The sequence below is a fragment of the Neomonachus schauinslandi genome, chromosome 1 (genome assembly GCF_002201575.2).
Source record: "Neomonachus schauinslandi chromosome 1, ASM220157v2, whole genome shotgun sequence".
Lineage (NCBI taxonomy): Eukaryota > Metazoa > Chordata > Mammalia > Carnivora > Phocidae > Neomonachus > Neomonachus schauinslandi.
Window position 1 is genome coordinate 46935523 of NC_058403.1, and position 15962 is coordinate 46951484.

General features: G+C 38.3%; 1 protein-coding gene across 4 annotated transcripts in view; it reads left to right on the top strand.

The window, feature by feature from the left end:
* The first annotated feature begins 2603 nt into the window (after window positions 1–2603).
* Window positions 2604–15962, top strand: part of TFG (trafficking from ER to golgi regulator) — a 32819-nt gene continuing 19460 nt past the window's right edge. For 3 of the 4 annotated variants that reach the window (XM_044919601.1, XM_044919602.1, XM_044919603.1), the window contains exons 1-4: window positions 2604–2821; window positions 4589–4658; window positions 6608–6834; window positions 9605–9688. In XM_044919601.1, coding sequence (XP_044775536.1) covers window positions 6651–6834; window positions 9605–9688 — 268 coding nt within the window. In that variant the 5' untranslated portion in view covers window positions 2604–2821; window positions 4589–4658; window positions 6608–6650. The remainder of the gene's footprint in view (window positions 2822–4588; window positions 4659–6607; window positions 6835–9604; window positions 9689–15962) is intronic. The other variant, XM_021692328.1, reaches the window with a different exon arrangement.

The window sequence follows — 15962 nt, forward strand, 5'->3', positions numbered from 1 at the left end:
TCGAGCCCCGCATCGGGCTCTCTGCTCAGCGGGAAGTCTGCTTCTCCCTCTCCCACTCCCCCTGCTGTGTTCCCTCTCTCACTGTCTCTCTCTGTCAAATAAATAAATAAAATCTTTAAAAAAAAAAAAAACAACAAGTAAAACTGACAACACATCCCATAGGCATATATATATATATATATATATGGTTAAACTATGTAGAAGATTTAAAAACAAACAAGGCAATGTTTAAAAAAAATTCAGGAGAGAGGCACAGGGACCACCTCCGGGAGAAGCACACAGGGAGACATAATTTATTGGTAATTTTTTTTAAAAGGTTTTATTTATTTATTTATTTGACAGAGAGCGAGCGAAAGGGGGAACACAAGCAGCAGGGCAGAGGGAGAGGGAGAAGCAGGCTTCCCACTGATCAGGGAGCTCGATGCGGGGATCGATCCCAGGACCCTGGGATCATGACCTGAGCCGAAGGCAGATGCTTAACGACTGAGCCACCCAGGCGCCCCTTTATTGGTAATGTTTTAATACTTGGGTTAGGTAATGAGTTCCAGCTGTTCATTATGCTCTTATTTTTAAAAATGTAATTGTTCTATAGGATCAGGAAGAGGAAAGGTTACTGAAGTATTGTGGACAATTTAGTATTAAGCTGAAACAAGAAAATGAACAGGATATGGTTTTGGTTATTAAGGTGTTTATAACCTAAAGGGGCAATTTGACACACTCAACTGATAATTTTGTGTGCTTCTCTAAACCTGCTCTATGACATAAATAAACTCAAGTGTCCTTGATTTCATGCTTAATCACATTGTAGGCCTGCATCCGGGATAGCAGGAGGTAAAATCTTTCATAAAGTTCATCATTAAAAATTTTAAAATGTGTATTTCTGGAGAATCTTGGGTAAATGCTTTAATGTTGCATAGACATCCTTCTTGCCTCATGTCACCTGAGTCTCTGATCTGGCTTCCAAATGATGCTTTACTCTCATTTCTCACTTCTTGCCTTGTGCAGATCCTACTGTGGAAACATCAGTACCTCATCTCTCAATTTCCACAGTGGTAGCTGGGAATAGGTTTTAACATTTAAAAAGATTTCTAATTGTTTGGGGATGAAGCATCAAGTAATTATAACATAAAGAACCTCAAGCTGCTTTCAGAGTCCAAATGCACCAGCCTCTCCACAAGACCACACTATGGGTGCCTCTTTTCCTAGCTTCTAGCTGGTCCCAGTGCAACAAGGATCGGTGTATTTCTCCTCAATGGCAGGACTCAAGTGAGTGCCTCTTTCCTGGGAGTCTGAGGAAATTATTTCCCCTTATTCCAGGCTAAGGTTCATCTCCTTATCTCCTTATCTCCTGCCCCAGGATCTATTCTCCTTTTAGGAAAATTGACAGCGGTATAATTCACTTCCTTCAGGGAATATGTTCATAATTGTGTGGTTTTTACCCAATCTCAAACCGTCTCAATGACATTAGAATATTGTTACTGGACAGCTGTGCATTTCCCCAAATCTGGATTACTCAGTTCTAAATAACAAGTAATGAAGAACAGTCTTGGAAAAGTCAGGAACTTTTTTTCATTCCTTTATTCCTCTGCTCCTCAATCTCTGCAAGCAATTGATCAAAGAGCAATACACCAGTGTTGAAAAATACAATTTAGAGGCAAAAAGCATTCTAAAGTCACATATTTCACTCTCAAACGGATTTTTTCCGACTTCTACCTGCAAAAAGATCACACTATTTACAGTACTAAAAGAACATACCTTCTCACCCTGAATTCACCTTACCCCAGGTCCTTCAGGAATATCTGGTGAACTGGGGACCACGTGAGTTCGACTTGCATTTTGCTTAGTCTCCGTCATTTAAGGCAAAAGTTGCTTGCAACTTTTAAAAGAGCACTCCCTCACCCCTAGATTTCAACACTTCCCTCCACAAAATGTAGAGTTCAGTCTGAGCCAGGGCACTTATTACATAAAACCGCTTATTTAAAACCAATGAGAGAAGGAAAGAGTATATAGGGCAACGCTACCTTATCCCCCCAAAAAGGCTTCCGGAATTCTTAGTAGCCTTTTCCTTTTACACACTCACAGGTTCGTCTTGTCTCATAAACGCTATTAGGAACTCCTTGCTCACAAACTGATTCATCCCCATTCCCAGCACAGTGTTTGGAAGAAGCGTAGGCGCCCAATAATGAATGAATGAGTTTGTGGAGGAAGGCGGGAAAAAAGGATTCGTTTTTTCCAGACACGGCTAGGAGAATTACAATGGTCGCAAAACACCCAAAATTGGACAAACGCCCACTTTCGACCGGCTCTCGAGTCCAGAGCAGCAAACCACACCCCACCCACGGGCGACAGACGGGAATCTCAAGCTTTCGGGAAAACCGGAAGTGCCTGGTCACGCCTTGCGCATGCGTACATCCGTTCGGCTCACACTGCTACACTCCGTCATCCAGTGAGAAAGCAGAGGCTCCGGCCCACGCACGCCCGTGCACCGTCAGCCCCGTGCCCCTGCCGCTGCGCATGCGTTGTGGGTTGGCCTCCTGCTGTGAGGCGGAGCGAAAGGACTGATTTTTTTTTTTTTTTCTCTTGTTCCCGCCCCTCTTCTTCCCCCACCTGCCACGTACTGGGCCCGAGATCTCGCTAGGCTTGGTGGGTCGGTGCGATTGGCCGGGGCCCGCGCGAGCCTGCTAGCGAGGTGCGGCGGCGCCGGCGGAGGGTACCGGAGTGGGCCGTGACCGCAGCCACCCCACGACGCCGGCGTCGGCCTCACACCGGTCAGGTCAGCGGAGATCCGCGGGGAGGCGGCCGCGGCAGCCTCGGCAAGCCGGTATGGCGGCTGGGGACGGGGGCGCGGCCGCTCTCTCGACAAGGCGGGCCGGCAGACGAGGAAGCGCTGGGAGGGCCTCGTTCGAACCGGCGGATACCGGGCGGGGGGCCGTGGGAAGGGACAGGGGCCCGGGAGGGCTGTCGAGGGGGGAAGGGAAGCTGTGGAGGGGCAGGGGAGGGGATGGGAGTCCCGCAAGGCCACGGTGGCAGGGAGGCGGGCCTCGGGGGTCTCTTGGGGTTGTTTGGCCCAGCAAGTGCTCTCGCTCCCGAGTCTGCCTGGCTCCATGGGGTTGGACTGCCAGATGGAGAGGAGAGGAGAGGTGCTTTGTGAGGCCTGGGGTGGTCGAGCACTTAGCCCCCAGAGGGGCTTGGAAGGTTAGAAGGTTGAAGAAAAGCGCCTATGGAAATAAGTTTATTGGGGTCACCTAAGAGGAACCTTGTTCCTTAGCTCTGTCAGGGCTTAAGCGCCGTCTGGAGGCCCAACCCAGTTTTATAGTGATGATGATAGCGAACATTGTTTACTTTACTATTAACTGTACTAAGTATTTTAGATGCATAAGATCATTTACTCATCACGAACATCCTTTAAGTTTAGATACTCTTAGTTTGCATGTGATGAAAGTGAGGCCTGGAGAGGTACTTGCCTAAGGTCACAGGGCTGGTAGTCGGAATCTTCTATCTTACTGGTCAGGCAGGATTTGTGACTCCTTTGATTCTTTGGAATAATCAAGGGTTGATTTTGCTTGAATTTCTTAAAATTGCTACGCTGTGGAGGTGCCTAAGCAGGCCCCTCTGAATTCGTGCCAGACTTTACCCACAGGGTTAGTGGAACTGGAGGTTTGGCCATTGAACCTAGATTCTGGTTCCGGAGACAGGCTTTTTATGTGCCTCTGGGCATGTCACTTTATTCTTCAGTGCTTAAAACTGTTCCTGTTGGAGGGTTTGGTAAATTAGTGGCTGTGTCATTTCTGGACTTCAGAGGGAGTCGGGTATGGACAAGATGGGAGAAGAAAATGCTGTAAGGATCTCCCCAGCTGTCCTGGCAACTAGTAGTTCATACCAGTCTCTACCTGGTGACTGGAGTTAGAGAAGGGGACCTGAATTCTGTTAAATAAGAAAATGTGGGAATGGGATTTCTCCAGGAAAGGAAAATTTTGTGGTGTCCTTAGTTTTGTGATGATTGCATGCATGTCTTGAGGAGGTGTCTGCACAAACTGGGGACAGCCTTCTGAAAGAAGCCCTGGTTTCTGGCCACAGGGAGTTTACAGTGTGTGGGAAACACCAAGGAATAAGTGAATTTGCAGGCAAATGTGGCAGATTCAAAGTAAAAAACAGACTAATGTTTTCAGATCCATTGGAACTGAGCAGTGAACAATCCTCCCACAATCAAAAGAACGTACTATTCATTACATCTGATGTTGGAAATTTCTCTTAATTAGGAGTATGTTTGTTGTGGGGGATCACTTTTGGCTACATAAAAAAGGTACAGTGTGAAGGTCTGTCTTAGGAACTGACCCTAACAGTACAGCTTTCTTCTCCCAATCCCTTATCAGAACTTTATTATTTCTCGTTCATCTTTTGTTCAGGGAACAAAAACAAGTCTTTAAATACCTACTATATGCCAGGCACTATTCTAGGTGCTTTTAAGAGTAGATAATAACATCTTGCTGAAGCTAAGCCGTGGTCCTTAACTATGTTATTGCTGGTTTACACATCCTGTGGGTAGGAGGAATAACATTGATTTACTGAAGTTCTTTATTTCTTTCAGACTGGAAGGTAAACAAGGTGGAATCTTTACCATTTTGTTGAAGTGATTATACTTCAGAGCTTGGCGCATAGTAGGTATTAAGTAAATGTTTCCTGAATGAAGAGGGTAGTTTGGCTAACAGGTGAAGAGGTTTTATGGAGGTTTCAGTTAATCACAGTGTTCATCAGAAGTCCATTGTGAGCATTGGCAGATAAAAAACTATTCTATTTTACATTAAGACAAGCTTAACATCCCTATGTAGGAACACAATCCACTTTGTTCTGAACTGACCTTAGAGTGTTAGATATAGTATTTAATGCCCCATTTTAAAATATATTATTAATATAAGCTCTGAAATAGAAGTATTAAAAAAAGGAAGAGTAGAAAGAAGCAAGGGGAAGGACAAATCGTGGAGGGTATTTAATATTAGGCTAAAGGGAGCTTGAATTTCATCCTGCTGAAAAAGGGAAAATCTGAGGATATAGGCCTTCAAGTCTGACTTTGGATCCTCACTAAATGGCAGAATTTTAAAAAATCTGTTACAACAACTGGGAAGTTTATTTCCAAGCTATCAGTATGTGATTTGTGGGTCAGTGCATCATGGAAAAAGAGTATACTTTTCTAAGATAAAAAGAAAGAAAGAAAAATACTATTAATAAATGTAATCTCTTCAGAATATGGCAAGGAGGACTAGAGACATTCATTTAAGGAAAGTTAGAAGGACATAAATATGGAATCTAATCATACACACCCACTAAGGTTTGGGGAGGGGTGAGTTACAGAATATTAAGAGACAGTAGTGCACAGTCTTATTAGAAAGCTCAGGAGGATGTTACTCATTTGCCTTTTCTCCTTAAGTTCCCCAAATAGGAAAACTAGAGAAAATATTAGTGAAGTCTTTTTTACTTTAGAGAGAAAAATTTGAGACTCTATTTTAGTGTTCACACATGCTTTTCAGGGTTGTCATTTAGTTATAGGCTAATAGAGTGGAAGCCAGTATTTATTTGTCCTTCATGTAACAAAATTGAATGACTACCATGTGCTAGGTACTGTTCTAGACTCAGGAATACAATGAACAAAACCATTTACTTCTTTATTTTTTAGTAGGAAAGGCAATACAAAATTAATAAATTCTTAATGTCTGGTAGTGATAAGTGCTTTGAAGAAAATAGAAGCAGGGTAACAAAGTGAAAGAGGATCCGTTTTAGTTTAGGTGGTCAGGACAAACCTCTGAGAAGTAAACATTTGATCAGAGATCTGAATCATATGGGAGTTGTGAAAAAGGCTCATAACAAAGGGAACAGCAAGTGCAAAGCCTTGAGTTGAGAAGGGTAACTTAAAGTATGGGTGCAGCAGTGTAACCAGGGATAAAAGTAGGAAATGAGGTTAAATACTTGGCTAGGGGCCAGAGGCCAGATCCTGACCTTGTAGTTCTGTCCTTTATTAAAAGTGAGCTGTGAATCTATTGGGAGATTTTAAGCAACTCTGATTTTGAGAATGGATTAAAAGTAGGCAAAGGTAAAAAAGCAGGCAAACCAGTTGGGAGTCTTTTGCAGTAATGCAGGCGAGAAATGATAGTGGCTTGGATCAAGTTGGTAGAGGTAAAGGTACTGAAGGGATTGGAATATAGAGATTTTAAAAGTAGTGGCAGCTAGATTTTTGGCTATTTGATGGACTTTTTTTTTAAAATCATGAACAGCTAGAAGGAAGAAATTGTCACTGAGATAGAGAAGACTACAGGAAAAACAGATTTTGGGGGGAAGATCAGGAGTTTGTTTTTGGACATCTTAAGTTAGAAATCTAAACGGTAATGTCAGATAAGCGGTTACGTATGTGGGTAAAATAATAATAGACAAAAACAACAAAACTTGTTTTTTTAGGCACATTATAAAGTTATCTCTGGACCATTTTAACCTGGTAATGTTCAAACGGTGATTCTATTTTGAAGGGCAGAATTTCTTAGATTCTAATAGTAGTATTGCCTTTCAACTTTTAAGATAAGTGTTTATAGCTGTTTAATCATCAAAACAATTTTATCAGTCTTTCCGTAGAGTTGTATGTACACAACATCCTGGAGTCCACCATGAATGGACAGTTGGACCTAAGTGGGAAGCTAATCATCAAAGCTCAACTTGGGGAGGATATTCGACGAATTCCAATTCATAATGAAGATATTACTTATGATGAATTAGTGCTAATGATGCAGCGAGTTTTCAGAGGAAAACTCCTGAGTAATGATGAAGTTACAATAAAGTATAAAGATGAAGGTAAGATTGTTTCTAAAATTAGTCATTAGAAGTCTAGGTATTATATGTGGGTTTTTTTTTTCCTATCTTCTTTTGAACTATCTCAATAAAAATTTTGTTCCCTTCTGTAGTAATTGAGTACCCATTTAACTTAATTGGATGTTCATGTAGTTAATTATAATTCTTTTATAAGTTAAAGAGCTAAGCGATTTATTATTAGAAATGGGGTTTTAAGTGATAGAACTTTCATATATATTTTTACAGGCATTTTTTTTTTTGGCCCATGCAATTCTGGTTTTCTTTTTGCTTTTAAAACCAAACTTTCACTCATCAGTAGGTATTGAATGAAAAGGATTTTCATGGCCCACTAAGTGTGGGAAAGCTGGTTGAAACAGAAATGTGTTTCTTTACTGCAGGAATTTTCAGAACATGTAATATGCTGACGTACGTTGTCAGTTTATAGTATGCAATGTCCCTAGACTCATCTTACCACAAAACCATTTTTATGGTAATGGATTTTACATGACAAATGTTGCATGAAACACACAGCAGAATTTTAATAGTAGATTATCTTTATTTCATTTTCTTTAAACCTGTCTTCTTTATAAACACCTTTACTGAAATTGTGCTTTAGGTGGTTACTAGTTTCTTTCTTACCACGGAATTTATTTTCAGTCTATTTCACCTTGATCTCAATACTTGGCACTGCTACCCGTACCATCTTGTTAAAAATACTCTTATCCCTTAATATCTTTGCCACTGCTGTCCTAGTTTTCTTATCACTTATAGCTGCTTCTCTGTGTCTCTGTGTACTGGCTTAAATACCAGCTGTTGATAATAGAAATGTTAAAATTTCAGTGGTTTAACACTCAAGGAATCATTTAGAGACCCAGGTTGCCAGAAGCTCTCTAGTGTTCAACACATGGCTTATAAGCTCACCTTGAGCATTAACATCCAGCAGGCAGATGGAGGAAGACAGAGTGTAGAGGATTACATGGGGGATTGTAGTCTCTTGGCCTTGAGGTAATGTATATCATTTCTGCTCACATCACATTGGCCAGACTCTAGTCACATGGCTCTGCTGAGAGGTCAGTGGCTTTGGGTATGTCCCTGGTTGGCCCACTTTCCAACAACCTACACTGTGGAAGGAGAGTATAAATCACTGAGGATCAGCTAAACTGGCCATTTAGATACAGGTGTAATTCTTTCTTTTTTATAAAGTATGATCTAACACTACCCAAAACTCATTTTTAGAGTTACCTGTTTTAAAGGACAGGAAAGGAGAGCAATTTCTTCCTGTTCTTTTCCCTAGTATAATCTCATCTACTTAAAATACATTGGCTTTCACTTCTGACTTCCAAATGTGTGTCTTAATTTACCTCAAACTTGGTATAACTTAAACTGACCTCATTATTTATCTGGCTTTCTCTTAACTCCCTTATTTTTGTTTAGGGCAAAGGTTGGCAAACTTTAAAAGATCAGATAATATCTTAGCATTGTGGGTCATTGAAGGCCTCTATTTCGTCTATTTTTCTTTAAAACCTTTTAAAAAATGTAAAAACCATGCTTGGTTCACAGTCCTGTAAGCAGGGATTTTGACCATTGGTCTCAGTTTATGGACCCTTGCTTAGGGTGTTCTCATTGTTGAAAGTTTGTCCTCCACATCCAGTTACCACATTGAATTTCTTTTTCATGGTGTTTCTAAGTGTTTTGAATTGTACAGATTTGTGTTCCATAGACTGTTGGGTACTAGGGTGGAGGACTGGCTTAGGTAAAGTTTTTGCTATATATATTCTATTTCTGTTGTAAAATTCAGAAAATAAAAAAGGTAGTTAGAGAAGGTTTTCTTTTACATATATACTGTATTAAAAATATGTTTAGAATCCCTGAAGTTGAACATTAGATATGTTCTAAAAAGTGGGTCTGGTTATAAAGATCTAAAAACAATGATAAAATTCTCAGTTACGGCTTTTGTTGCCACCTTTGTTCAACATAAATCTGTCTAATCAGTGTTAAATTGGTGTAGTAGAGCAGCCTGGGAGCAGCCTCCCCAGGACAGAACTGTCATCCTCACGCCCTGAACCCACCTGTGTCTGTGAAGATACCTGGCAGAGGCCCCTGATCAACTCCTTGCATGTGGCTGTTTTTCTGTTCTTGTTCTCTCTAGAGAACATTTTTTCCCCTAGCCCTTTGAAAGCTTTTGAAACAGGCAGCTGATTATAATATTCTTTAACCTTGATCTAGGAGATTACAGAATCTTGTGTATATGAATATTTTTTCTAAGAGTTAATAGTTTTCATCTTAATATCAAAGTGGTCAGTAATCCTTTTAGTTACTGTTATAATAGCTTCCCCTCCCTTTGTATCACTGGTGTTCTACTGTACTTAGGATTAAAATTTGAATCTTGAGAATCTGTACTTCTTTAACTTTTGATAAATATATTTAAATTTTTTGGAATGGAAAGATTTTAGTCTAAAGCAGTAATTTGTTATATTGCTACCATGAATATCCTGGTGACTTGTAAAAGATCACTTAATACAGCAATCTTAGTTATGTTTTGGCTCTTCTTATGAGGATATGATAAATAACCTTGATATAAAAATGATAAGCAAAATTGATATAGTATTCTTTTGAACAAATACATCTTTCCTAGATCCTTTAATGTTTGCTTAAAGTTTTTATGGGAGATTCTAATTATGCTCTGTGATCTACATTTAGATTTTAATTTAATGTATATCCTGGTTTACTACTGACACACAAATCTGAAACTTCTTTTTTTTTTAAATTCCAGATGGAGATCTTATAACAATTTTTGATAGTTCTGACCTTTCTTTTGCAATTCAGTGTAGTAGAATACTGAAACTGACATTATTTGGTAAGTGGTAAACCTTCTAATAAATTTATTATATTGTCCATTGTATTTTTGTTGAAGACTTTTTAGCTTTTCTCCTTTTATTTTTATTTTTTTAAAGATTTTATTTATTTGAGAGAGAGAGCACGAGTGGTGGGGAGGGGCAGAGGGAGAGGGAGAAGCAGACTCCCCTATGAGCAGGGAGCCCAATGTGGGGCACTATCTCTGGACTCCAAGATCATGACCTGAGCTGAAGGCAGATGCTTAACTGGCTGAGCCACCCAGGCACCCAGCTTTACTCCTTTTAAAGACTCAGAATTAAGTGATAACTTTTTTAGCTATATCTGAAATTCTGAATTATTAGGCCTAATTTTATATATCTATATATATATATATATTTTTTTTTTTTTTTTTGAAGATTAATAGGAAGTAGGCATGTTTAAATTCTCCATCTGCTCAGTACCTTATGTAGCAATGGACGCCACTTATAGAAGTATTTCCAGGATTGAAAACAATTACAGGGTTAAAACTACCTTTATTAAGTTTTAGTTTTATTAAGTTTATTTATTAAATTCTTAGTATATATAATCATCTTCTATAACATGTTTTTACTTCTCAGGGCTTAACATATAGGCCTCAGACTGTACACATTATTTTTTGAGGAGTACTTAAAAGATTAAATTAGAAGTAGATTTGATAAAAAAATGAATATAAGATTAATTATAATCTTTAGATTTTGTTTTCTGTTGACATTAACAAATTTGTGAGGTGTAACTCTTAAGGGATAAAATAGAAATGATTACAGAGTTAAAGTGGTAGTATGATGTAAAAAATAAAATCTGGGCTTTTTTTCTGGATGTTTTGTTTAGCATTTTTAAAAAGTTACATGGCACTGAACCTTACGGTTCCATGAAACATGATGTTGGCCAGTTGGTTTAATTTGTATTTATTTCATGTCCATCTAGGAAGGATGAATGTGAATCAGATTTTAAAATGCTAATAACAAAAACTGCTTAAAATTTTTTTAGATAAAAGGTATCATTTTACAATATTGAATCTGAGATACTTAACCACTATTGCCCTGAAAGTTTGATAAACTGAAAACCTTCCTTCCAGAAATACTGAGGACAAGCTAGATCAACTATTACAAATGTGTTTTTTGATATATATACCTGAACTTGCTCAGGAGAGTAAGAGAAATGTCCAGGGACCAAAAGATAGGTGAAATTAAAAACCAGGACTAGAAGGACCAAGGGCTGAGACTTGGTATACTTTTGGTGGTGATGGTCAAGGTTTTATTCTGCATAATCTAAGGACTAATGATTTGGTGTTTACATGGTAGAGACCTTGGGTCCTAGACCCTCAGTGAACTCTACTCTAAAAAAGAATATTATAAAAGAAAAATACCTCTTCATTGATACAGGAAACTCTTGTACCCTGGGGCTATTGGGTTGTGAAGGCTTCTTTAAGGATTTATAACTGTGGCCCCTAGGTGGGCTGGGTTTAAGTTTAAACTATCTGCATAGTTAGGGAACTTGCAAGCCCAGATACTACCATAAAAAAAAAATGGTAAGAAACAGAGGCAGAAATCTCTTAGAAGGAGTGTGTTCTCAATCCAGGTCACAGGCTTCTCCTAGACAGAATCCTGTTGGTAAACTTAGAGTTCAAGTAAGACATGTGAAACAGTCCATGTAAGCAAGAAACAATGGCTACAACTAGTAGGAGGAGGAGACTTTTTTTTTTATTAAAGATTTTATTTATTTATTCATGAGAGACAGAGAGAGAGAGAGAGGCAGAGGGAGAAGCAGGCTCCCAAGGAGCAGGGAGCCCGATGTGGGACTCGATCCCAGTACCCTGAGATCATGACCTGAGCCGAAGGCAGACGCTTAACCATCTGAGCCACCCAGGCGCCCTAGGAGGAGACTTCTAAGAACCTTAGTTAATAGAAGTATTCATCTATAAAATATGCACTAAAAGTTATTAGATGTAAAAGAAGAAAAAAGAAATGTAAGAACAAGGCACTATGAAAAAAGAATAAACATTTTAAAAATAAATCAAGGTAACTTTTGGAAATGAAAAATATAATCATTAAAATTAAATACAAAGTGGAATGGTAGAACAACAGATTAGTCACAGTTGAAGAGAGAATTAGTGAACTGGAAGGTAAGCTAAAGAAATTACAGAATCAAGCACAAAAACAGAGATGAAGAATATGAGATAGAATTTGAGAATGAGAAAGTCCAGCCTATTTCCATTAAGACTTTAAAGAAGGAGATAATGGCTAAAGAAATTTTCAGAATTACATAAAAGAAATAAGCTATCAGATTCAGAAGGCACAGTGAGTCCTGAGCAGGATAAGTAAAAATAAAACTCCACTGGACATGCTGTCACGAAACTGGGAAATATGTAAGGCAAAGAGATCTTAAAAAGTAGCCTGAGAGAATAAGAATGATCACCTACAAAGCAAATAGGGTAGACTTCTTCATAGTAATAATAGAAGCTAGAGACAGGAAAGTAACATTTTCAGAGTGTTCAGAAAAAAAATAACTGGGAAAGTACCTTTCTGAATTCTGCTAAGCTTGAGGAATAAGGGGAGATAAAAACATTCTCCGGGCACCTGGGTGGCTCAGTTGGTTAAGTATCTGACTCTTGATTTTGGGTCAGGTCATGATCTCAGGGTCATGAGATCAGCCCCTCATTGGGCTCTGTGCTGGGCATGGAGCCTGCTTAAGATTCTCTCTCTCCCTCTCCCCTGCTCCCCACCCCTCGTGTGCTCACTCTCAAAAAAATAAAAATAAATAAAAATTAAAAAAAATTTTCAAATAAAGACTGAGAATTTACCACTCATGGGCCCTGTTAAAAGAATTTTTTAAAAATAGTTCTTCAGGGCGCCTGGGTGGCTCAGTTGGTTAAGTGACTGCCTTCGGCTCAGGTCATGATCCTGGAGTCCCTGGATCGAGTCCCGCATCGGGCTCCCTGTTCGGCAGGGAGTCTGCTTTGCCCTCTGACCCTATCCCCTCTCATGTGTTCTCTCTCATTCTCTCTCTCTCAAATAAATAAATAAATAAAATCTTAAAAAAAAAAAAAATAGTTCTTCAAACAAGAAGGAAATTGAGTCCAGAAGAATGGTGAAACATGCAAGAGATTGTGAGCAAATAAACTTGTTAACATGTACATTTAAATGAGCACTGACGTGAAAAAAAAATAATAGCTTTAGGAATATAAAAACAAGATGGGACAAAAATGCTGATTATATGCAAGATAGGAGGGGATGATAGGAATTAAAATATTTTAAAAACTTGTATTGTTTGGGAAGAGCATACTAATTAACTTTAGATTTTAAAAAATTGAAGTATACATGTCTGAAATATAAGAGTGATTTGAAAAAGACTAGAAATAACCACTAGAGGGAAAAGGAGGAAACAGTACCTACGTGGTTCACTAGATGATGAGGAAAAGAAGCAGAGAGAAAGCTTGATAAGTAGAAAGCACAAAATACTAACTACAATACACATAAATGGACAAAATGTACATGTTAAAAGATAGCCTCTACCTGGAGTTAAACAAAATCTAGTTACACGCTGATTATAACTGGGTGATGGGCATTAAATAGGGCATGTGCTTTTATGAGCAGTGGGTGGGATACGCAGTTGATGAATTACTGAACACTACATCTGAAACTAATGATGCACTATATGTTGGCTAATTGAATTTAAATAAAAAAAAGAGACATAGTAAAATATTATGCAAAGTTTGAAACTAGAGGGCTAAAAAATATACTAGACAAACCCAAAGCTAGCTGGTAATACTAATAGAATGGACTCTTAAGTGAAAAATTCATTAATAATAGTCACTTCATAATGATAAAAAGTATAATTCACTGGGAATATGTAATCTGAACACTAACGCAACATAGCCTTAGATTTTTCCCTAAGGAAAAATAAATTCACAATCATGGGAGAGCTTTTAATACTCTTCTTAGAAACTGGTAGATCAAGCAGGTTCCAAATTAGTAGGGTTAGAGAAAATTTGAACAAATCAAATACTGGCTTGGTCTTACGCATCTAGCAATCAGGAAGGAGTATAGTTTTTTTGAGTACGTATGGGCATTTATAAAAGTTGACCGTATAGTAGTTTTTCCAACAAATTTATTTTTTTTTTAAAGATTTTATTTATTCATTTGAGACACAGGGATACGGAGAGAGAGAGAGCATGAGCAGGGGGGAGACAGAGGGAGAGGGAGAAGCAGGCTCCCTGCTGAGCAGAAAGCCCGATGTGGGGCTCGATCCCAGGACCCTGGAGTCATGACCTGAGCCGAAGGCAGACACCTAACCATCTGAGCCACGCAGGCGCCCCTCCAACAAATTTCAGTAAATATCAGAGAAGAGATACCCTAGAAGTTATATTCTCTGGCCTCATTAGAAACCACTGGACAAAAATAACACGTATTATGGACTTCTTAAGATAAAAATACACTTTTAAGTAACAAGTCAAAGAAGAATTGTAATGGGAATTAGAAGTAATTAGTTATGACTTTTATATAACAAAATTTTTAGAGTGTGCAAAGGTAAACTTGAAGGGATTATTTGTAGCATTCAATACAAGAAGGACAAATAACTTAGAAGGAAAAATAATAAAGAGCAGGAAGTGAGCTAGAAGTCAGGGAATTGATAGGATCAACAATTTTGAGAAGATACAAAGTAGCAACCTCTATTTAAAGGTTAAAGTTAAGAAAGAAGGCACTAAATAAGCAGTGTGAGGGATGAAAAGGGGCATACCACAAATACATTGCAGTGAGGCAGAATGAACACCATGAACAATGGGATGTCTCAGGAAAAGTATTAGAAAGGATTTTTCATACACTTGGGTTTATGTTAGATGATTTTTGGATAAAGTTCAAGGAAGTGGGACTTGCCCTAGATTGGATGCTGTTGGGAGGTGGGGTTGGTCCTATGATTGAGTTATCTTACTAAGTCTTATGCAGAAGGTGGAGGAATTAATTGAGGCTAAAGCTTCAATTGGTAAAACAGCAGTAGTCACTCATTTTAGCCAGGGATGTTGGTCATTTTTGTGGTTTGGTCATTGTTCTTGTTTTGTCTGTGTTCTCACATGATTATGCAGTGGCTCTGTTTTTGTCTTCCTCTGTCACACAGAGTGATCTTCTTTGATTGTTGGTGTTCTTTGAAGTTGTTCATGTTGACCAAGAGAACACCACAGCTTACTTGTGAGTGCCAGCCAGGCCAGCTTCCGGCAGCACTAAGGCCTGTCTTACAGGACTAGGCCAGTTCCTGCTTGTCAGGAGCTGCTTTTCTCCTTTTTAGATATTAGAGAAAACCCAGTAGTACCCTAAAAAATGAGTAATTAATTGATGTAGGTAGGAGATTGTATTGAACTTCCTTGTAACTATATAGGGAGTGTATAAAATAGGGTCATCTTCACAAAACTTATATCGATGGTTTGATGTTTGCAACTTACCTAATAAAAAAATCCCTGAGCCTTTATTTTCAAATGGATTTCCTTTTTTAATTTGTTGCCTTGGGAATTTGTATATATGTGTACCAGCAATGCATAAAGCCTTTTAGTTGAGTTTAATTTTTGGACTCCTGTCTTGAAGCTTGCACTCAGAGCCTTGCCATACCTTTTTTTTTTTTTTAAGTAACCTTAGTGGTGATAGCCTTTGTTGCTGGATGAAGGATTTCTTTTATTTTTTTCCTTTTTTAATTTTTAAGTCAGCTGAAAGTCATTTCCACAAAATATTTAAATGAGGTAATGTTAACCTTCATTTAAAAAAAGCCCAATGATTATTGAATAATCTCTGACTTTTTGTGGTTAATATACTGCTTTTGGAAGTAACTACTTTGAAGGACAGTGGTGATTTGGATTCATGAATTCTGCATTTTTTTTTTAATAGGTTACTTTTTAGGACAGTTATTTTAGGTGGCTGTTTTTTTCTTTTTTTAGATCAAAAGTAGGCAAGAGGGATAACAGACCTGTCATGTTGCATGTTTTAACACATACGTATAGAATAAGGTGTTTAGGTATTTATAATATTACTTCAAGATCATAAAAGAATAGTGTGGTGAAAAAATGAGCTTTTGAAGGTACATAATTTCTGTTAAAAATACGTTAAAACCTTAGTTTACTGTAGTTTATCCTAATAAAACTTTTTTTTAACCATTATGATCATGGGTCATAGATGTGCATCAACCAAGACTGAGGAATATATATTTTTTCCAAAAAATAAATTATTAGTAATAAAGAATCTTTCCTTAAAAAGAGTTATCATTTAAATGACATC